The 23,134-nt window shown below is 40.1% G+C and overlaps 1 protein-coding gene across 3 annotated transcripts in view; it reads right to left on the bottom strand.

Annotated features, from left to right (window-relative positions):
- The window catches only part of p (WD40 repeat domain-containing protein pink), an 88,407-nt gene that overhangs the window by 37,858 nt on the left and 27,415 nt on the right, over positions 1-23,134 (bottom strand). For all 3 annotated transcript variants that reach the window (XM_053772699.2, XM_070083454.1, XM_070083455.1), the window contains exons 3-4: positions 20,549-20,659; positions 6,447-6,533 (exon numbers count right to left, since the gene is read on the bottom strand). In XM_053772699.2, coding sequence (XP_053628674.1) covers positions 6,447-6,533; positions 20,549-20,659 — 198 coding nt within the window. The remainder of the gene's footprint in view (positions 1-6,446; positions 6,534-20,548; positions 20,660-23,134) is intronic.

Raw genomic sequence — 23,134 nt, 5'->3', positions numbered from 1 at the left:
CGCGGTCATAGAGTCTCAAAACTCCAGCCCGTCGCGTTAGCCACTAGACCGCGGGTTCAATCCCGGCCGGGGGTATGGTTTATTTGCAATCGTGTCATTACGATTTCTTGAGTCATGTTGACGGCAGTGAAGGGACTTGAGCTAGAGTTCGTCACGGCCACGCTAGCTGGAGATTCGTCTGTAAAAACTTGCATTTGTGATCACAGAGGTGCCTGTGCTAACTTTCCTATGGTGTAGAAATATACCTAGTTAGATGAATCTTATTGTGGCTAGCTGGTCTAGTGGCTAACGCGACGGGCTGGAGTTTTGAGACTCTATGACCGCGGGTTCAATCCCGGCCGGGGGTATGGTTTATTTGCAATCGTGTCATTACGATTTCTTGAGTCAGATAAGTTATTAAATAGGAGTTTTTAAATGTATAAAATGCGAGGTAGCTCAAGGAACAATAATAAAATTTTAAGTATACATTAATACAAAAAAAAAAAGAGAGGTAGGTAAATTTTAAGTATGCATTACTATTTTAAACTGATTCAATGATCTGAAGTTAATTGGGATTTCTTAAACAGTTTCAAACTGACTTGATGTCTTAAGGCTACACAACAATTATACAAGATGGTGAAGAAACTGGAAGCTAATTAAGTTTCAGTAGAATTAAAATGGAACAAGATGACTAATTAATTTTCTATGGAAGTTTGAGGAAGACTGGAAGAAGAACAGGGTTAGAGTTGAATGAGCTGGTTTTGTTTGATATAGCACAGTGTTGGTTTAGTTACATTAGAGATGAGGTGCTTTTTAACAATAGTGCAAAAATTATAGGGGGATAAGTCTGTTGAGTATACCTGATAAAGTGTATGGTAGAGTTATTATTGAAAGAATTAAGAGTAAGACGGAGAATAGGATAGCAGATGAACAAGGAGGCTTTAGGAAAGGTAGGAGGTGTGTGGACCAGGTGTTTACAGTGAAACATATAAGTGAAAAGTATTTAGATAAGGCTAAAGAGGTCTTTGTGGTATTTATGGATTTGGAAAAGGCATATGACAGGGTGGATAGGGGGGCAATGTGGTAGATGTTGCAGGTGTATGGTGTAGGAGGTAGGTTACTGAAAGCAGTGAAGAGTTTTTACGAGGATAGTGAGGCTCAAGTTAGAGTATGTAGGAAAGAGGGAAATTATTTCCCAGTAAAAGTAGGCCTTAGACAAGGATGTGTGATGTCACCGTGGTTATTTAATATATTTATAGATGGGGTTGTAAGAGAAGTAAATGCGAGGGTCTTGGCAAGAGGCGTGGAATTAAAAGATAAAGAATCACACATAAAGTGGGAGTTGTTACAGTTGCTCTTTGCTGATGACACTGTGCTCTTTGGAGATTCTGAAGAGAAGTTGAAGAGATTGGTGGATGAATTTGGTAGGGTGTGCAAAAGAAGAAAATTAAAAGTGAATACAGGAAAGAGTAAGGTTATGAGGATAACAAAAAGATTAGGTGATGAAAGATTGGATATCAGATTGGAGGGAGAGAGTATGGAGGAGGTGAATGTATTCAGATATTTGGGAGTGGACGTGTCAGCGGATGGGTCTATGAAAGATGAGGTGAATCATAGAATTGATGAGGGGAAAAGGGTGAGTGGTGCACTTAGGAGTCTGTGGAGACAAAGAACTTTGTCCTTGGAGGCAAAGAGGGGAATGTATGAGAGTATAGTTTTACCAACGCTCTTATATGGGTGTGAAGCATGGGTGATGAATGTTGCAGCAAGGAGAAGGCTGGAGGCAGTGGAGATGTCATGTCTTCTGAGGGCAATGTGTGGTGTGAATATAATGCAGAGAATTCGTAGTTTGGAAGTTAGGAGGAGGTGCGGGATTACCAAAACTGTTGTCCAGAGGGCTGAGGAAGGGTTGTTGAGGTGGTTCGGACATGTAGAGAGAATGGAGCGACACAGAGTGACTTCAAGAGTGTATCAGTCTGTAGTGGAAGGAAGGCGGGGTAGGGGTCAGCCTAGGAAAGGTTGGAGGGAGGGGGTAAAGGAGGTTTTGTGTGCGAGGGGCTTGGACTTCCAGCAGGCATGCGTGAGCATGTTTGATAGGAGTGAATGGAGACAAATGGTTATTAATACTTGACGTGCTGTTGGAGCGTGAGCAAAGTAACATTTATGAAGGGGTTCAGGGAAACCGGCAGGCCGGACTTGAGTCCTGGAGATGGGAAGTACAGTGCCTGCACTCTGAAGGAGGGGTGTTAATGTTGCAGTTTAAAAACTGTAGTGTAAAGCACCCTTCTGGCAAGACAGTGATGGAGTGAATGATGGTGAAAGTTTTTCTTTTTCGGGCCACCCTGCCTTGGTGGGAATCGGCCAGTGTGATAATAAAAAAAATAAAAATTCTAAATTAATTGGCAGACAGGACTTTTCAACGGTTTAGACAATTAATTCCAGATCTTAGGGTTTTTTATGCATTTTTGCATAGGATGAGTTGGACATGAGGGATGCTGAAGAGAGTTTTGTGTGTTGCATTATACCTGTGTGTTCTGTTGCAGCTTTCTGTATATATAACAGGCACAGTAATGTAAGTGCATATTATGTATATTAAGTAAGTTCAAACTCTTAAAGAGCAGAGGGGTGTGTTGTCTGGCACAGGAATAGGCAATAGTCTACACAGCAACTTTTTACTGGGTTAACCCTTACGAGGTGGGTCTCATTGTTGGTCCCGTAGTACTACGCCATGAGCTCAGCTCACTCAGATAAGCTGTGAGCATTAAATTTGGGCTTAGAGATGAGAGAATGGATCTATGCTGTAAGTGTGCACCATATAAAAAAAATTCTATAGCACACAGTGCATAATGGGAAAAAACTACGACTGAGTTTTTGGTTTGAAAACAGAAACTCTGTGGTGTATTTTAGTATGGATTTTATGGTTGTATTCTCAGTTTCTTGATCTCATTTGATAGAATGGAAGAAATATTACATAAATGGATAACGGAATGACTGGTTTTAGGACTTGAAATAGCTGAAATTGAGCTCAAATTAGAGGAAAAGTTCAATTTTTGCCATTGTTCAAGAGTAAACAGATCATGTCTTGCATCCAATATACATCAACTTGTGGGTCTAATATGCATTCACAAATGTGCTGATATTATTTATACAATTATTACAATAGTGCATAACAGTAAATCTTTTATTTTTTTTTGTGTGAATCAAAATCAAAATGAAATTCACGTGTAAAGCCAGGAACCGTAAATAATGAACAGAGGAAACGTTATTTTAGTGCCAGGAATGCCTGCACTGTTTATTCTGGACCCTATTTTGAAAATGGAATATTTTGAAATTTGTGTAAAATTGGCCAAATTACCAATTTTTTATTACTTTATTGGGTAGTTGATATAGTTGACTGGACAGTTTCTGGTGCTCAATCAATAAAATGGAAGACATACTAGCAAAATAGTTAAGAATTTGGTCAACTGGAATAACGTAAAATCAGATTAAAATCGGACTCAAAGTGGAGGAAATTGCCGATGCATAAATATTGGTGACGCAGCAAAATTCACAAAAATGTAATTTCATCAGTTTTCCATCAAATTTTGTACTTTTTGTTTTATTAACTTCAGTAAAAGATTCCCAACCATTTCATAAGAATTTTTTGTTTTTAAATTTTGTGACCTGGAGAGCAAGTTTGAGAGCAGGGTTTGTGACCCTGAAAGGGTTAATGGCTTAAGGTGAACTGTTGTAGCAGATCCCCAAGCACAAATACCACAGGTAAGGTACATTAGAGAGCGGTATATTATAAGTAATGTTGTTTGGGGTAGTACCATATCTTGGAAAGGATGCCTACTGTTTTGGAGACCTTCTTGTCTATGTGTTGGATGTGGGTATTAAACTTCAAGTTGCAGTGTAGGAGTAGACGTAAAAACTTGCCTTCAGTGTGTCTTGTAATGGGGGAACTATTGATCAATAGGTTAACATGGATACTTGAAGCTCTCTTACCAAACAGCATATAGTAGGCTTTGTCTATATTAAGGGTGAGTTTGTTGGTAGCCATCCAGGTAGCTAATTCTAGCAGCTCATCATTAACCCTTTCAGGGTCCGTCCCGTAGATCTACGGCTTTACGTTCAGGGTCCAAACCGTAGATCTACGCCATGAGCTCAGCTCACTCTGATAAACTGTGAGTGGTACATTTGGGCCTAGATATGAGAGAATACATCTATGTGGTATGTGTGCACCACATAAAACAGATCCTGCAGCACACTGTGTATAATGAGAGAAAAAAAATGAAATCATGATTTTTTGATTAAAACAGCAACTTTGCAGTGTTTTTTCGTATGTTTTTTATAGTTGTATTTGCGATTTCTTGGTCTCATTTGATAGAATGGAAGACATATTACAGAAATAGAGATGATTTTGATTGGTTTTAGCACTGGAAATGGCTTGAAACTGAGCTCAAAGTAGCGGAAATGTTAAATTTTTCCCGATATTCAAGAGTAAACAAACGACCTCACAAGTCTAATACACGTCAGCTGGTGGGTCTAATATACATTCACAAATATGGTGATGATATTTATACAATTATTACAGTATTGCATAACAGTAAATCTTCTATTTTTTGGTGTGAATAAAAATTCATTATGTGAATAAAAAATCAAAATGGAATTTATTTGTAAAGCCTCAAAACATAACTAATGAACAGAGGAAATGTTAGTTTAGTGCCAGGAATGCCTACATTGTTCATTCTGGACCCTATTTTGAAATTGGAATATTTTGAACTTTGTGTAAAATTGGCCAAATTAACAATTTCCGATCACTTTATTTTGTAGTTGAAACAGTTGACTTGGCGATTTCTTGTGCTCAATCGATAGAATAGAAGTAATACTAGTGAAATAGCTAAGAATTTGGTTGATTGGAATAATGTAATTGGCCTAAAATGGGAGTCAAAGTCGGCAAAATCGCCGATTCGTAAATATCGCTGACACATCAAAATTCACGAGAGCATAATTTCGTCAATTTTCCACCAAATTTCGTACTTTTTGTTTTATTACCTTCACAAAAAGATTCTCTACGATTTCATAAGAAAAAATAACAAATCTTTTTTTTGAAAATTCTTGGACACTGGTGCGTGACTCCAGATTTGGGCCTTGGACCCTGAAAGGGTTAACAGTGTCACTGAGCGTAGTTGGATTTGAATGGGAAAAGACATAAGTAGTGTCATTTGTGAATAGAACAGGTTCAGGTTGTGAGACATACTGGTATCGATTGCTAAGATGAGATTCTTAGTATGTAAGGGTATGTCCTCTGACCTCATAACATTCTAGTTAAACCCTTCCAGGGTCCAGAGGCCAAATTTCAAAGTGCGCACCAGGGTCCAAGAATTTTCCAAAAAAAAATTTAGTTATTTTTTCTTATGAAATGGTAGAGAATCTTTTTTTGAAGGTAATAAAACAGAAAGTATGAAATTTGATGGAAAATTTACGACATTATGCTCTCGCGAATTTTGATGTGTCAGTGATATTTACGAATCGGCGATATTGCCGACTTTGACTCCCATTTTAAGCCAATTACATTATTCCAGTCAACCAAATTCTTAGCTATTTCACTAGTATTACTTCTATTCTATCGATTGAGCACAAGAAATCGCCAAGTCAACTCTTTCAACTATAAAATAAAGTGATCGGAAATTGGTAATTTGGCCAATTTAACATAGAGTTCAAAATATTCCAATTTCAAAATAGGGTCCAGAATAAACAATGTAGGTATTCCTGGCACTAAACTAACATTTCCTCTGTTCATTAGTTATGTTTTGAGGCTTTACTAATGAATTCCATTTTGATTTTTTATTCACAATGAATTTTTATTCAAACCAAAAAAATAGAAGATTTACTGTTATGCAATATTGTAATAATTGTATAAATATCATCATCACATTTGTGAATGTATATTAGACCCACCAGCTGGCGTGTATTAGACGTGTGAGGTCGTTTGTTTACTCTTGAACATCGGCAAAAAATTAACATTTCCGCTATTTTGAGCTCAGTTTCAAGCCATTTCCAGTGCTAAAACCAATCAAAATCATCTCTACTTCTGTAATATATCTTCCATTCTATCAAATGAGACCAAGAAATCGCAAATACATCTATAAAAAACATGCGAAAAAAACACTGCAAAGTTGCTGTTTAATAAAAAATCACTGTCTCAGTTTTTTTTCTCTCATTATACACAGTGTGCTGCAGGATCTGTTTTATGTGGTGCACACATACCACATAGATGTATTCTCTCATATCTAGGCCCAAATTTACCACTCACAGCTTATCAGAGTGAGCTGAGCTCATGGCGTAGATCTACGGTTTGGACCCTGAACGTAAAGCCATAGATCTATGGCATGGACCCTGAAAGGGTTAAGATACTGTGGTCCACTCAACAGTGCCACAACCCACACAGTACCTCTACTGAACACACAAACAACATAACTTGCCTCAAACACCTCCACAGTGCCACTACTCAAGGCACAAGCAACGAGGCACTCATCATGTGAGATGCTTAGCTCCACCACTGAGCCTGCCTGGGGGGGAGAGGGGAAGGAAACAATTGTTAATAATCACAAATAATAATGTGTGTGATGACCACCTGTAAACACACAAGAATACACTAATGTACAATCTTTTTCTGCTCATTGTTGCTATTAACATGAATGGTTAATAGTATGAATGATTAATGGCATGAATGGTTAATGGTATGGATGGTTAATGGCATGGATGTTTAACCCTTTGAGGGTCGACAGGCCCTCTCCGAGACTCGTTCTCACGGTCAGCCAAATTTTAAAAAAAAATAATTTTTTCTTATGAAAAGATAATCTTTTCCCGATCATAATGACACCAAAAGTATGAAATTTGATGGAAAACTTATGGAATTATGCTCTCGCGAAGTTAGCGGTCTCTGCAATGTTTACGTATCGGCGATTTTGCCCACTTTCAGCCCCATTTTTGGCCAATTCCACTGTACTAGTCGACAAAAAACATGAATATTTCGCTAGAACTCCATTTTTCTATCGAATGAGAGCAAGAAACCACCCATTTATCAATTTCAACTATCCAATACAGTGGTCAGAATTTAGCGATTTTGCCAATTTCACACAAATTTCTAAAGATGCCAATTTCCGAATAGGGTCCAGAATAAACAAGAAAGACATTCCTGGCACTAAAATGACATTTCCTCTGTTCATTAGTCACGTCTCAAGGCCCCTCTTACATTCTTTTGCTTTCCACTTTGAATTTTTATTCTCACAAAAAATAGAAGATTTACTGTTATGCAGACTACTGCATTAGTGTAAAAAATGGTATAAATAATATTGGCGCACTTGTGAAAGAATATTAGACTCACCAGTTGACGTGTATTGGGCACTTGGCATGATTTGTTTACTTTTGAACTTTGGTAAAACTCGAACATTTCTGCTACTTTGAGCTAAATTTCAAGGTACTTTTCACTGTAAAAAAAGGCAAAATCATCTCAATTTCTGTAATATGTCTTCCATTCTATAAAATGAGACCAAGAAAACTAGAATACAACAATAAATACCATACGAAAATACAATGCAAAGTCGTTGTTTTATTCCAAAAAAACGTTCAAAGTTTTTTTTTCTCATTATGCACTGTGTGCTGCAGGATTTTTTTTATACTGTGCACACTGACAACATAGACCCATTCTTTCATATGTAGGCCTACCAGCTTTCTCCCACTAGATTTGAGGGCGCTAGAATTTAGGCGTACTAGTATGTCAAAAACCCTGGGTCGTAAGCCGTACTAGTATGGCCGAAACCCTCAAAGGGTTAATGGTATGGATGGTTAATGGTATGGATGGTTAATGGCATGGATGGCTAATGGTATGAATAGTTAATGGGATGAATGGTTAATCTGTTCACAGCCAGTCTTCATAATATGTGCACCACACCAGAGCACATCTGATAATAATAATACAGTAATAATAATAATAATAATAATAATAATAATAATAATAATAATAATAATAATAATAATAATAATAATAATAAAATAATAATCTTTGTTTCTACAAGCACATGTACAATGTTTACAGACCTACCTGGAGTTTACCTGGAGAGGGTTTTGGGGGTCAACACTCCCGCAGCCTGATCTGAGACCAGGCCTCATGGTGGATCAGGGTCTGATCAACCAGGCTGTTACTGCTGGCCACACGCAAGCTGACGTATGAACCACAGCCCGGTCGGTCAGGTACTGACTTTATGTGCCTGTCCAGTGCCTTCTTGAAGACAGCCAGGGGTCTATTGGTAATCCCCCTTTATGTATGCTGAGAGGCAATTAAACAGTCTTGGGCCCCGGACACTTATTGTGTTGTCTCTCAGTGTACTTGTGGCGCCCCTGCTTTTCATCAGGGGAATGTTGCATCTCCTGCCAAGTCTTTTCTTTTCATATGGAGTGATTTTCGTGTGGAGGTTCGGTGCCAATCCCTCCAGGACCTTCCAAGTGTATATTATCATGTATCTCTCTTGCCTGCGTTCGAGGGAATACAGATCAAGGACCTTCAAGCATTCCCAGTAGTTTAGGTGCCTCATCACACTTATGTGTGCCATGAAATTTCTTTGTACACTCTCCAGGTCTGCAATGTCGCTAGCCTTGAAGGGGGCCGCTAGTGTACAGCAGTATTCCAGCTGAGAGCACAAGCGATTTGAAGAGAATCATCATGGGCTTGGTGTCCCTAGTTTTGAAGGTTCTCATTATCCATCCTATCATTTTCCTTACGGATGAGGTAGATACATTGTTGTGATCTTTGAAGGTGAGATCCTCTGACATTATCACTCCCAGGTCCTTCACATTACTTTTCCTCTCTATTGTATGGTTAGAATTTGTGATATACCCTGACACATTTTTAATTTCTTTAAGTTTTCCATATCTGAGTAGTTGAAATTTCTCCTCGTTGAACTTCCTATTGTTTTGAGTGGCCCATTCGAAGATTTGGTTGATGTCTTCTTGGAGTCTCGCGGTGTCTTCGATGGATGTCACTGCCATGGTGATCCGGGTGTCATCCGCAAAGGAAGACACGGAGCTATGGCTTACATCTCTGTCTATGTCAGAAATGAGGATGAGGAATAGAATGGGAGCGAGTACTGTGCCTTGTGGAACATAGCTTTTTACCGTGACTGCCTGGGACTTTACTCTGTTTACTATTACTCTTTGTGTTCTATTTGTCAGGAAGTTGTAGATCCATCTACCAACTTTTCCCGTTATTCCTTTATCCTGCATTTTGTGTGCTATTACACCATGGTCACACTTGTCGAAAGCTTTTGCAAAGTCTGTGTATACTACATCTGTATTTTGTTTATCCTCTACAGCATCCAGGACCTTGTCATAGTGGTCCAGTAGCTGGGACAGGCAGGAGCAACCTGCTCTAAACCCGTGTTGCCCTGAGATGTGTAATTGATGGGTATCGAGGTGGTTGGCTATCTTGCTTCTTAGAACCCTCTCAAATAATTTTATGATATGGGATGTTAGTGCTATCGGTCTGTAGTTCTTTGCAATTGCTTTACTGCCACCTTTGTGGAGTGGGGCTATGTCTGTTGTTTTTAGTGTGTGTGGGATGACCCCTGTGTCCATGCTCTCTCTTCATAAAATGCTGAAAGCACACGATAGGGTTTCTTGCAATTCTTGATGAACATGGAGTTCCACAAGTCTGGGCCTGGGGCAGAGTGCATGGGCATGCTAACATCAATGACATACAGCAGAACCCTCATATCCACGGATTTGGTATCTGCCGTATCAGTTATCCGCTGTTTACTGTGGCCCACAAAAAACGTTATGCTTAATAATGGCCCCAAAGTAAAAAAGTAGTGATGCTAGCAGTTCTTCAAAGCCTAAAAGAAGCCATGAAATGCTCCCCAACTAGGCTTATTTTGTGTAATTCAGCAATTTAATTTAACTATAGATAGGTATGTAAATGAAAAATGATTTATATATACAGTAGGGCCCCACTTATACAGCGGGTTAGGTTCCAGGCTGTTGCCGGAAAGCAGACATCGCCGGAAGGCAGAACTCCATTTTTTCCATTTATAAATGCATATAAATGCCAAACAACAAGTTTACACTAAATTATATTAAGTTAGTAATAGAACTAGGCATTAAAAACACTCTAAGTAAAATACAGTCACAGTAAATTCATTACTTATCTTTAAGTATTTGTAATCTTAATGTAGGGAGAGAGGTGAGTAGTACTTATTTGTAGGAAGTCAGGTGCAGGTAGCCCAGGTGCAGGTAGCCCAGGTGCAGGTAGCCCAGGTGTAGGTAGCCCAGGTGTAGGTAGCCCAGGTGTAGGTAGCCCAGGTGCAGGTAGCCCAGGTGCAGGTAGCCCAGGTGTAGGTAGCACTGGCTCCCCGTCTCATACTTAATATACGATATTTAAAACAGAGAATGGAGCGAAACAGAATGACTTCAAGAGTGTATCAGTCTGTAGTGGAAGGAAGGCGGGGTAGGGGTCGGCCTGGGAAAGGTTGGAGAGAGGGGGTAAAGGAGGTTTTGTGTGCGAGGGGCTTGGACTTCCAGCAGGTATGCATGAGCGTGTTTGATAGAAGTGAATGGAGACAAATGGTTTTTAATACTTGACGTGCTGTTGGAGTGTGAGCAAAGTAACATTTATGAAGGGGTTCAGGGAAACCGGCAGGCCGGACTTGAGTCCTGGAGATGGGAAGTACAGTGCCTGCACTCTGAAGGAGGGGTGTTAATGTTGCAGTTTAAAAACTGTAGTGTAAAGCACCCTTCTGGCAAGACAGTGATGGAGTGAATGATGGTGAAAGTTTTTCTTTTTCGGGCCACCCTGCCTTGGTGGGAATCGGCCAGTGTGATAATAAAAAAAAAAAAAAAAATTAAAACATCCCAGAGAGGTAAAATGCACATACAGTACACTCATTATTTACCTTAAAATATGTGTAGTCTTAATATAGGAAGAGAGGTGAGTAGTATTTATTTGTATAAAGTCAGTGTAGGTAGCCGGTAGTTGTAGCCTGGGCTACACCTACCGGCTACCTACACTGTGGTCCAGAGCCAAATTATTAACATCGACATGCCTTGTTCACTGAATTTAATAATTTCTAACAACTACCTTTAGATGCCATCATAAACGAAGGTAGAAGTAATGAATAATTCATGCCGAAAATTGTAAACAAAAGCGGAGTGGGGGAGTGGCTGGGCCAAACGCAGATTCATACATGTTTTCTCTGATGGCTGAACAGAGAAAACGTAATGTTGTCCCTCCACGCGGCTCCACAAGTATTATTATCAGAGCATATAAAATATGCAATAAATGCCAGACAACAAGTTTACACTAACTTATATTAAGTTAGCAATAGAAATTGGCATTAAAAACACAATAAAAGGTAAGATACACACAGAGTACACTTATTACTTACCTTAAAATATTAATATTAATGTGTGAGAGGTGAGTGGCAGGGTGTTTATTGAATAAAATCAGAATGGCACACCATCATCCTCTAACTTGGCACTTAAAGCAAGAGGCTTATGGCTTCTCTTTTTATTACAGCTAACCTTATACACCATTGTCAATGAGAGCCAACTAGTTAACGAAAGAGTAAACGAGAGAGAGAACGAGATACAGAGTTGAGACAATGTAAGAACACAAACTGAACAGGTAGTGGATGATCACTTGGTCAGGTTAAATAAATGCGTATTAATATGTGTCTACTTTTAGTTCATTCACGTCCATTTGTAAGAGTTTGTAAAACATTTACCTCAATATTTTTTTATTTTAATAATTACCTCACAATACAAATACTCTTACATTGTGTACAAGTTAGTTCAGAATAAACAAACAGCAACACACCATTTTTAGACTGAAGATAATAATATTAATAATAATAATAATAATAATAATAATAATAATAATAATAATAATAATAATAATAATATTATTATTATTATTATTAATATTAATAATAATAATATTATTAATAATAATAATAATAAATTATTATTATTATTATAAAAAGCACTAAACCCACAAGGGTCGTGAATTGCTATACATAGAGTAAAGGCATACGAAAAGCATATTTTTCTACAGTTACCCCCAGTGTTTGACTACAGAAAATGTAATTCTTCCGACACCACCTACACAGCTGCTTTGTAAACAAATCTCATATTTACATCAATTTTTATTCTGAGTGTATATATCATGTTTATATGCTATGTAATGGGTTTCATATATAATTTTGAGGAAAATATCATAGATGGATTAATGAAAATGCCTATATTGATGTAAAATAAGACATTTAGTGTGCCCAAGAGTGATTATTATTATGTAGTATTGGCGTCATGAGTTGAGAGAGACTTAGTGATTTTAATGTGTACCTGCACACCAGCACAGTGTGTAAGTGTATTTAGGTACAGGTATACATAAGTATAATTATCAGAGTACATATAAAATATGCAGAAACTTTAAAACACTTGAAATTTTGGAAAGTTTCCTGACATAATAGATGTGGTCACGGAAAATGTAAACAAACCGGGTGGGGGGCGCCATATTTAAAAGACCACTTGCCGTATAGCAAATTTTGGTCATAATTTGACATTGCCGTATTAGCGGAACGCTGTAAGGCAAAACGCCGTAAAGCGGGGCCTTACTGTACATATACAGTGGACCCTCGAATTTAGTCGTGCCTTTTCTGTATGCAAAACTATTTTTATCTATAAAATGTATTTTTTGTTAATATTTCCCATAGGAAATATTGTAAATCCAATTAAACCATTCCAGACACCCAAAAATATTAACAAAAAATACATTTTATAGGTAATAGAAATAGTTTTGCATACGGAAAAGGCACGACTAAATTCGAGGGTCCACTATGTATATATATACAGTGGACCCCCGGTTAACGATATTTTTTCATTCCAGAAGTATGTTCAGGTCCCAGTACTGACCGAATTTGTTCCCATAAGGAATATTGTGAAGTACATTAGTGCATTTCAGACCCCCAAACATACACATACAAACGTACTTACATAAATACACTTACATAATTGGTCGCATTGGGAGGTGATCGTTATGCGGGGGTCCACTGTATACATTTATTTTTTTTATTATCACACTGGCTGATTCCCACCAAGGCAGGGTGGCCCAAAAAAGAAAAACTTTCACCATCATTCACTCCATCACTGTCTTGCCAGAAGGGTGCTTTACACTACAGTTTTTAAACTGCAACATTAACACCCCTCCTTCAGAGTGCAGGCACTGTACTTCCCATCTCCAGGACTCAAGTCCGGCCTGCCGGTTTCCCTGAACCCCTTCATAAATGTTACTTTGCTCACACTCCAACAGCACGTCAAGTATTAAAAACCATTTGTCTCCATATATATATATATATATACAGTGGACCCCCGCATACCGGACGCATCGCATACCGTACAATCCGCATACCAGACGCTTTGATCGCAAAAATTTTGCCTCACATACCGCCCAAAAACCCGCTCAACGCCCTTCGTCCGAGACGCGTCCAATGTGCGGCCTGAGCCACGCTCACATGTTCCGCCGGTGGCATTGTTTACCAGCCAGCCTCCGCGGTAACATCCAAGCATACAATCGGAACATTTCGTATTATTACAGTGTTTTTGGTGATTTTTTCTGGAAAATAAGTGACCATGGGCCCCAAGAAAGCTTCTAGTGCCAACCCTACAGCAATAAGGGTGAGAATTACTATGGAGATGAAGAAAAAGATCATTGATAAGTATGAAAGTGGAGTGCGTGTCTCCGAGCTGGCCAGGTTGTATAATAAACCCCAATCAACCATTGCTACTATTGGTGGTACAGCTGCTGCTGCTGCTGTACCACCGTCAGCTGCTGCTGCACTGTCAGCTGCTGCTGCTGTACCACCGTCAGCTGCTGCTGCTGCTGCTGTACCACCGTCAGCTGCTGCTGCTGCTGTAGTACCGTCTGCTGCTGCTGTAGCATCATATGCTGCTGCTGTAGCATCGTCTGCTGCTGCTGTAGCATCGTCTGCTGCTGCTGTAGCATCGTCTGCTGCTGCTGTAGCATCGTCTGCTGCTGCTGTAGCATCGTCTGCTGCTGCTGTAGCATCGTCTGCTCCTGCTGTAGCATCGTCTGTTGCTGCTGTACCACCGTCAGCTGCTGCTGCTGCTGTAGCATCGTCTGTTGCTGCTGCTGCTGTAGCATTGTCTGCTGCTGCTGTAACATCGTCAGTTGCTGTTGTAGCATCGTCTGCTGCTGCTGTAGCATCGTCTGTTGCTGCTGTAGCATCGTCTGTTGCTGCTGTACCACCATCAGCTGCTGCTGCTGCTGTAGCATCGTCTGTTGCTGCTGCTGCTGTAGCATCGTCTGCTGCTGCTGTAACATCGTCAGTTGCTGTTGTAGCATCGTCTGCTGCTGCTGTAGCATCGTCTGTTGCTGCTGCTGCTGTAGCATCGTCTGCTGCTGCTGTAACATCGTCAGTTGCTGTTGTAGCATCGTCTGCTGCTGCTGTAGCATCGTCTGTTGCTGCTGTAGCATCGTCTGTTGCTGCTGTACCACCGTCAGCTGCTGCTGCTGCTGTAGCATCGTCTGCTGCTGCTGCTGTAGCATCGTCTGCTACTGCTGTAACATCGTCAGTTGCTGCTGTAGCATCGTCTGCTGCTGCTGTAGCATCGTCTGTTGCTGCTGTAGCATCGTCTGTTGCTGCTGTACCACCGTCAGCTGCTGTACCACCGTTGTTGGTGTGGCTTATTGAGAATACCAAGAAACAATTAACCCCAGAGGATTTGCCACCCAGGATAACCCAAAAAAGTCAGTGTCATCGAAGACTGTCTAACTTATTTCCATTGGGGTCCTTAATCTTGTCTCCCAGGATGCAACCCACACCAGTCGACTAACACCCAGGTGAACAGGGAAAAATGCCTGGAACTAGTGCTCATATTGGTGAATTTAAAGCCAGCAAAGGTAGGTTTGAGAGATTTAAGAATCGTAGTGGCATACACAGTGTGATAAGGCCTGTTCTGGAAGAAAATGCCAAACAGGACCTACAGTACTCAGGAGGAAAAGGCACTCCCAGGACACAGTGTCTCATCAGTCATTGCTGCATCTTCAATAAAGGTAAGTGTCATTTATTCTTCATTTAGTAGAGTAGTACATGCACAATATATATTGTGCATGTACTACTCTACTATTGTGCATGTATCCTTCTCTTTGTATGTAGGAAAATGTATATTTCATGTGGTAAAAATTTTTTTTTCATACTTTTGGGTGTCTTGCACGGATTAATTTGATTTCCATTATTTCTTATGGGGAAAATTCATTCGCATACCGAACATTTCGCATAACAGCCAGCCCTCTTGCACGGATTAAGGTCGCTATGCGGGGGTCCACTGTATATATATATATATATATATATATATATATATATATTATATATTATATATTATATATTATATATTCTTTCTTTCTTTCAACACACCGGCTGTATCCCACCAAGGCGGGGTGGCCCAAAAGGAAAAACGAAAGTTTCTCCTTTTACATTTAGTAATATATACAGGAGAAGAGGTTACTATTTCGTTTTACACTCACTTGGCATATATATATATATATATATATATATATATATATATATATATATATATATATATATATATTATTATAATATATATATATTATGTTTCTACCCTTGCCAGGTATCAAACCCGGACCCTCACCATGTGAAGCGAGAGCTTTAGCCACCAATCCGCGGGGCATCTGTACATTGCATTATGCTGAAATAAATCTTTTACTTTTACTTTGACTCTGACTTGACTATATGTTATGCATTTATAAAGGAAGAGTATGAACAACACCCAAATTTGCACAACAGTGTCATCCACTGAAGACAATGCAAGACTCCAGGCGGACATCAACCAAATCTTTAAATGGACCACAGAAAACAATATGAAGTTCAATGATGAGCAATTTCAACTATGTACTCCAATATGGAAAACATGAGGAAATTAAAACTATATCCTAATATGAAATAAATTACAACCACACAATAGAGCAAAAAACTAATGTAAAAGACCTGGGAGTGATAATGACATAGAATCTTACTTTCAAAGACCATAAAATTGTATCAGTCGCATCTATTAGAAAAATGACAGGATGGATAATGAGAATCATCAACACTAAGGATGCCAAGCCCATGATGACACTCTTCAGGTCACTTGTTCTATCTAGGCTGGAATATTGCTGCACACTAACAGCACCTTTCAAAGCAGGTGAAATTGCTGGCCTAGAAAATGTACAGAGAACCTTCATGGCACACATAACTGCGATAAACCACCTCAAATACTGGGAACACTTGAAGTTCCTTAACCTGTACTCTGTAGACAGCCTGTACTGTCTGCACAGACAGCCTATGCTGTCTGCCAGCCGAGTTCATATTTTGCACCATGCTGGTGCTGCCGCCTATAGGCTTACCACTTCAGTATGCCCACCCCTGCATCTGCCTCACTCACTCAGCGGCCTAGCAGCAGTCAACAAGTCCTACTAGCTCTCTCCCTCGTGGGCATAGCCCTCCTGGGCAATGGTCACACAACACAAAAGCCACACACCACAATTTTTCAAATAAAGTAAAGAAGCCTCCAAAGACGTATCATTTACTCCCCGCTACCAGAAACACAAAATAATCACGTTATAAATGGTGGGAAGCGGTGGTCGCAGCAGTTGTGTTTGCCCGGAGAGAGGAAGGAAATGGAATGAAGTTGTGTTCACTTCATCACCCTACACTAGAAACATCCGTCTCTCAACGAGTTATCCTGATGTCGTGTCTGCATGCTTTAGCATCCAGACACAGGTACAAGCAGGATCTAGCCAAAATTTCCCAAATTTCTTCTAGAATTGTAAATGGTGTTCCAGTGACCCCCCGCCACAGCGTCCCATGCTGTTTCTCAAGTCACGTGTTCAGCATCTCTTGTATGTTCTGATGTTGTTGTTCAGCTCAACACAGCTATTTCAGCAAGCCAGAGGCGAGTTTGTGGTGATTTCTGCGTCCAGTGTGAGTATTTCGCCGTGTTGTGGGTTTGAGAGGAGGAAGTGGCCAGATCCTCCCTCGCCATACACTCACCCACGCTCTGCGCCACCACACTACCATACACCACTATGCACTCACTTCCTCTGCTGTGTTTCTGCTGTTTTCCATGTGAATTAATTGCCAGAGCTGTGTATCCGAGTGCCTGAGGCCACTCGAAGCCACGTGGATCAGCATGCCACGTAGATCACTAAGCCACGTGGATCAGCAAGCCACGTGGATCAGCAAGCCATGTGGAGCAGCAAGCCATGTGGATCAGCAAGCCATGTGGATCAGCAAGCCACGTAGATCATGACGCCACGTGGGGTGTGGACGAAGCCATGTGGATCTACGAGCCACGTGAGTTATCGATGCTGCTGCCCGACTTCATGACATCACAATGTCTGCCTGACGTCACCCTGAGATGTCTGCTGATGTCACAGTGCTTCTGATGTCACCTCGCGACGTCACGCCTGACATCACATGATGTCACATCGAGTGTTTCAGTAATTATGTCAGTATTGTCGAGAAGATTGAGAGAAGATATATGTTGTGTTAATTAATTCCTCTCAGTCAGTGTTCTCACATGTTAGTGTATGGCTTAGTGTCAGTTTTGTGAACAGAAAAGCATCATTTGCTAGTTTAAGCCATGTTGTACCGCATGTACTGCGGGTGTGTGTAAAGTTTCCGTGTGTTCAGTGTGGTCTTGAGGTCAGACCCCTGTGTAGCACTTTGTTGCCTGTCACCCGGTGTGACCAGCGCATTTGACAGCTGATATTTGTCAGCCTGAGCGTATGAGCCCCTTCGTACAGAAAGCTCTTATGCTCATCGCTCATAGATGTTCTGCAGAATTGTACCTGCTACGATTCCCATCGAGATTTGTTTCACTTCACCTCCAGACCTTCAGAGTGCAGTTATATGTAGAGAAACAAGTCTGGGGATGCTTAGACTAACCTCTGCTATAACTCCAACTGCCGAGAGAATGACACTCGTCAAGTTGCAGTTAGCCCTGTCGGCAGGCACTGTGTCAGCCTCGTGTCACAAGCTTCAGTGAGCAGCCTGCACAAAGAAGATGTCACTTTGACTACTAGCTCACTCACTGCAGTCTGGTGTATGATGTTACGACTCCCAAATGTTTTGCCCAGTCGTCTCTGCCACGACTCACTCCACGACTCACTCCACGCTCACCGGCAGTGACAACCCAGCGACAGTACCAGTCGAGAAGTGTCCTCCTGAGTCACTTGCCAGAAGTCCTGCCCAGTTGCCAAGTTTTGAAAATGCCTCACTCGAGGGCACCAGCATGTAGTGCCCCAGGTTGAGTGAAACCTGCAGCGACTCCTACAATGTCTGCTTCACTGATCTAGAGGACACCGTACCCCATTACGTCACAGCTCAGCCGCAGCGATGTCTCCTGTGTTGCAGTATCTGTCCAGATGCAGGAAGGCGTGCAGTGATGCCCTTCGACGCTCACTGCCTTTGATCACGATGTTTAGCACATCCCACACGTTTTTTTCTTCCCCCCCTGTAGGAAGTTTTTTTTTTCCATGTCCATATGTATATACACGTTTTTTTATTTAGTGTTCTGTGCCCTGTTCCTACGAGAGAGAGACTGAGTTTTTTTACCACCAGTATTGTCGCGTCGGGACGACGCGAGGTAGGTAGCCGAGCAAATGTAGACAGCCTGTACTGTCTGCACAGACAGCCTATGCTGTTTGCCAGCTGAGTTCATATTTTGCGCCATGCTGGTGCTGCCACCTATAGGTTTACCACTTCACTATGCCCACCCCTGCATCTGCCTCACTCACTCAGCGGCCTAGCAGCAGTCAACAAGTCCTACTAGCTCTCTCCTTCGTGGGCATGGCCCTCCTGGGCCATGGCCATTTACTCCCCGCTACCAGCATCGCCAAATAATTTCGTTACAACTCTGTAGAACGCAGGCAGGAGAGATACATAATTATATACACTTGTAAAATCATAGAGGGGTTAGTACCAAACTTCCACACAAAAATTACTCCCTATGGAAGCAAAAGACTTGGCAGACAATGCAACATTCCCCCAATGAAAAGTAGGGGCACCACTAGCAATATAAGAGACAACACAATAAGCATCAGGGGCCCAAGACTGTTCAACTGCCTCCCAGCCTACATTAGGGGGATTACTAATAGACCCCTGGCCATCCTTAAGAAGGTGCTGGATAGGCACCTAAAGTCAGTACCTGACCAACCGGGTTGTTGTTCATATGCCAGGTTGCGTGTGGCCAACAGTAACAGCCTGGTTTATCAGGTCCTGATCCACCATGAGGCCTGGTCACAAACCAGGCAACAGGGGCACTGAGCCCTGAAACCCTCTCCAGGTATACTCCAGGTATCACCACTATGTCTGTTAGAAACTTAATTAAAGAAGAAAGAGTATATCACCACTATGTCTGTGTTATGAACTTATAAAAGTGATTATGTGCGAGTGAGGTGAAAGTGTTGAATGATGAAAGTATTTTCTTTTGGGTCACCCTGCCTCAGTGGGAGACGGCCGACTTGTTGAAAAAAAAAAAAATGTTGCAGTTTAAAAACTGTAGTGTAAAGCACCCTTCTGGTAAGACAGTGATGGAGTGAATGATGGTGAAAGTTTTTCTTTTTCGGGCCACCCTGCCTTGGTGGGAGACGGCCAGTGTGTTAATAATAATAAAAAAAAAAAATCATCAATGTCTCTACCAAATAATGAACTCATCTCTAGTGAATATATACTGCATAGTTCTAAAATTGTATTAAAAAAAACAGGAAATAAAAAAATATGTTATAGCCTTAGTTCCCATTTCAATTTAAAATAGGGAACTTAGACAATAACACACAGCAAATTACTGTTCCAGTTTGAATCTCAAGTTATAACCTGGGGTTTTATGGGTAAACCAGATTCTCTTGTTGTAATTTTTGATTAGAAAATGATTCTAATGGCCCCTATTGCAGTCACTGCATGAGGGATGACTCTGGTTGGTAAACACTCCAGTAAGTCTTCCTCAAGATAAATACAGTGGACCCCCGCATAACGATTACCTCCGAATGCGACCAATTATGTAAGTGTATTTATGTAAGTGCGTTTGTACGTGTATGTTTGGGGGTCTGAAATGGACTAATCTACTTCACAATATTCCTTATGGGAATAAATTCGGTCAGTACTGGCACCTGAACATACTTACGGAGTGAAAAAATATCGTTAACCGGGGGTCCACTGTACTGACAGCTTGCCTTTCCAAAGTTCATAAATTTCTTAGTACTATATAATGTTCTGAAGGTAGACAAATAAAAAACTTGACTAAGAAATTAATTTATATAGTAAACTTTCTTAAGAAGCCCCTCTATATAGTGTGATTTTTGGCGAATGCAATTGAAAAACGTACTATACATCCAAAATTTATTAGCTTGCTTTTCAATTTGGATTCACTCTTTGAAACACATTTACAAAGTAAAAAATCTAACTATATAGAGGACATTTACAACAGCTTACCATAAAAAAAATCATGTGCTTACTTCTGTTGGTATCTGGTGCTTGAGTGTGAGTGTCTCGTGGTCGAGTACATACACAGTGCCACTGTTAGCACCAAGCACTATTGTTGAGGGACTCAGGTCGAAACACACTACCTGCAGACATAGAGACCATGGGTAGTACAACTAACCAGGAGGTGGTGACAGTCATAGTGGAACAAGGATGATTAAAGTAATGATACAACCAAGATGGTGACAGGTATGTCACAACAAAGATGGTGACAGTAATGGTACAACAGATGGTGACAGGCAGGTATGGTGCAACAAAAATGGTGACAGTAATGGTACAACAAACTTGGTGACAGGTAGGGTACAACAAAGATGATGATAGGTATGAAGCAACAAACATACTAACAACAGACCAAGTTTATGCACGTCTCGCTCACAGATGAGGGAAACATAGCAAAGACTTGCTGGGTGACTCTTCAGAAACCCTCAAGGTGCTTAGAAACAAAACATTCAGTACAAACTACAGCATGTTCCTTGTTAAACATTCCTTAATAAACATTTAATACTACTGCCAATATCTACAACCATGAATAAGCACAATTATAATAAAGACTGCATTAAAAAGTACACATGAAAAAGACAATACAGTACATAATTACATATCTAGATAACCCCTTCACTGTCTTTCACATAGACTTACGTCAGTGGGATCAGTGTTGTAGATGTAATTATGTCAGCGGGATCAGTGTTGTAGATGTAATTATGTCAGTTGGATCAGCGTTGCAGACTTAGATTTGTCTTAATCACAGGATCGTCAAATATGCCATCAGCGGTGAAGTTTGAACTTGACACCAGACAATAGGTCTGTGCGGTGGGTATGAGCATTATAAAAAAAACCTGCCCCCACACAGTGCATGATGGAAACAACTACCCTCTCACTTTGTCTGGTTTAAAATAACAAATTCGATCCATTTTCTAGGGTGGTTTTCATGGTTTCAGCAGTGGCTTGAAAGAGACCTCAAGGTTGTGGAAATGTTCGATTTTTGGTGAATTTCCTGAGGAAGAGTAGGTGCCCCTCCTGGTCTGTTTCATGGATTTTGGCTATGTCTACCTCAATTATCTGGATTGCTTAAAACAGCCTATCACTCTTTCTTATACATATTTTATTAGCTGGGAAATAAGGTAAAACTCTTGATTATTTTTGTGTGATAGTGAATACAATACGGAGGACAAGTGTTACATAGGGGAGGCCTGAGATGTGATTCATGAACAGAGAGAAGGTTGCTTTAGTGGCAGGAATGTCTACATTATTATTATAATCAAGGGGGAAGCACTAAACCCGTAGGAGTATACAGCGCCTATGGGGGGATGGAAGGCATTCAGGCTTAATTCAGGGAGGAATGTCTACAGTGTTTATTGCACACTGTTTTACATTTGAATTCATTGTAATTTGTGTAAAATTGGCAAAATTACCAACATATGAGCAGTTAAAAGGGCAATTTTACATTCAATCAACAGAACGGAAGTCACCCAGTGAAATGACCAGAGATTGGGTCACTTTAAACAAAGGAATTGGCCTACAATAGGCTTCAAAGTGGGTGAAATTGTGGCTGCTTACAGTGATCCTCAACCTTCAACTTCTCACCTGCATAATTCCATAACCCTGGCACCAAATTTTTCATTTTTGGTGTCTTTACCTTCAGGAAAATATCCTCTTTCCACTTCAGAAGATACAATTATTTAATTATTTAAAAAACTGTGATATGATGGGATTTTTAATTTCGAGGGAGACCACAATGAAAGAGTTAATACATTAGAAAGTATACACAAAACAGAAAATATATAGTTATATACTTATATAAGAAACTTAATAGTGACATAAAAGAAGGCAATATATAAGGTACAAATAAAAAAAATATCTTGCCACAATAAGTGAAATTTTAAAAACAAAAAAAAACTGCATTCTGCAACCATGCCTGTAAACACTGCTAGTAACTAGCTATGTAATTTATAAATACTGCTAGTAGCTAAGTAAGTTATAAACACTGCCATTAGCTATGTAACTTATGAACACTGCTAGTAGCTAATTATGTCAGTTACGAACACTGCTAGTATCATGAACACATCCAAAACAAATCAGACTTACTCTCGCTATCTGTAATTCCCCCTAATTTACACTTACACTCTCCCAAATGACTGTAAACATAAAATTCCTAATACGTACAGGTATTGCCTAATGAATTTTAAGTTAGTCCTAAGTTTGCCCAAGATACTCTCCCAATATAGGAGCTTTGATAGAAACAGTGTATCATGCCAAGATAAACCATTCCCATTACAAAATTTACTAATTGTAATATTGTTATATGTTTTGCATCTTATTATTATAAATCTAGTTAATCACTTGAGTTACCTAACTTTTATATCAGTATGTAATAAGGTATATTAAAATGTACTGCTCCATAACCTGTGCCAAAATAGAGTAAGAATTAGTATTAGTCTGCCCGAAGTGCCTAGGCTTGCAAGTAGCCCTCTTTCTAATATTTTATAATATGTAAACCATACATTGTAAGCCTTGCAAGGAAATGAACATTTTCATAAGTAACTTATAAACGTTGCTAGTAG

This window comes from Cherax quadricarinatus, chromosome 9 (assembly GCF_038502225.1).
Source record: "Cherax quadricarinatus isolate ZL_2023a chromosome 9, ASM3850222v1, whole genome shotgun sequence".
Classification (NCBI taxonomy): Eukaryota; Metazoa; Arthropoda; class Malacostraca; order Decapoda; family Parastacidae; genus Cherax; species Cherax quadricarinatus.
Note: the sequence above shows the minus strand (reverse complement) of the source record. Positions and strands in the feature narration are given on the sequence as shown.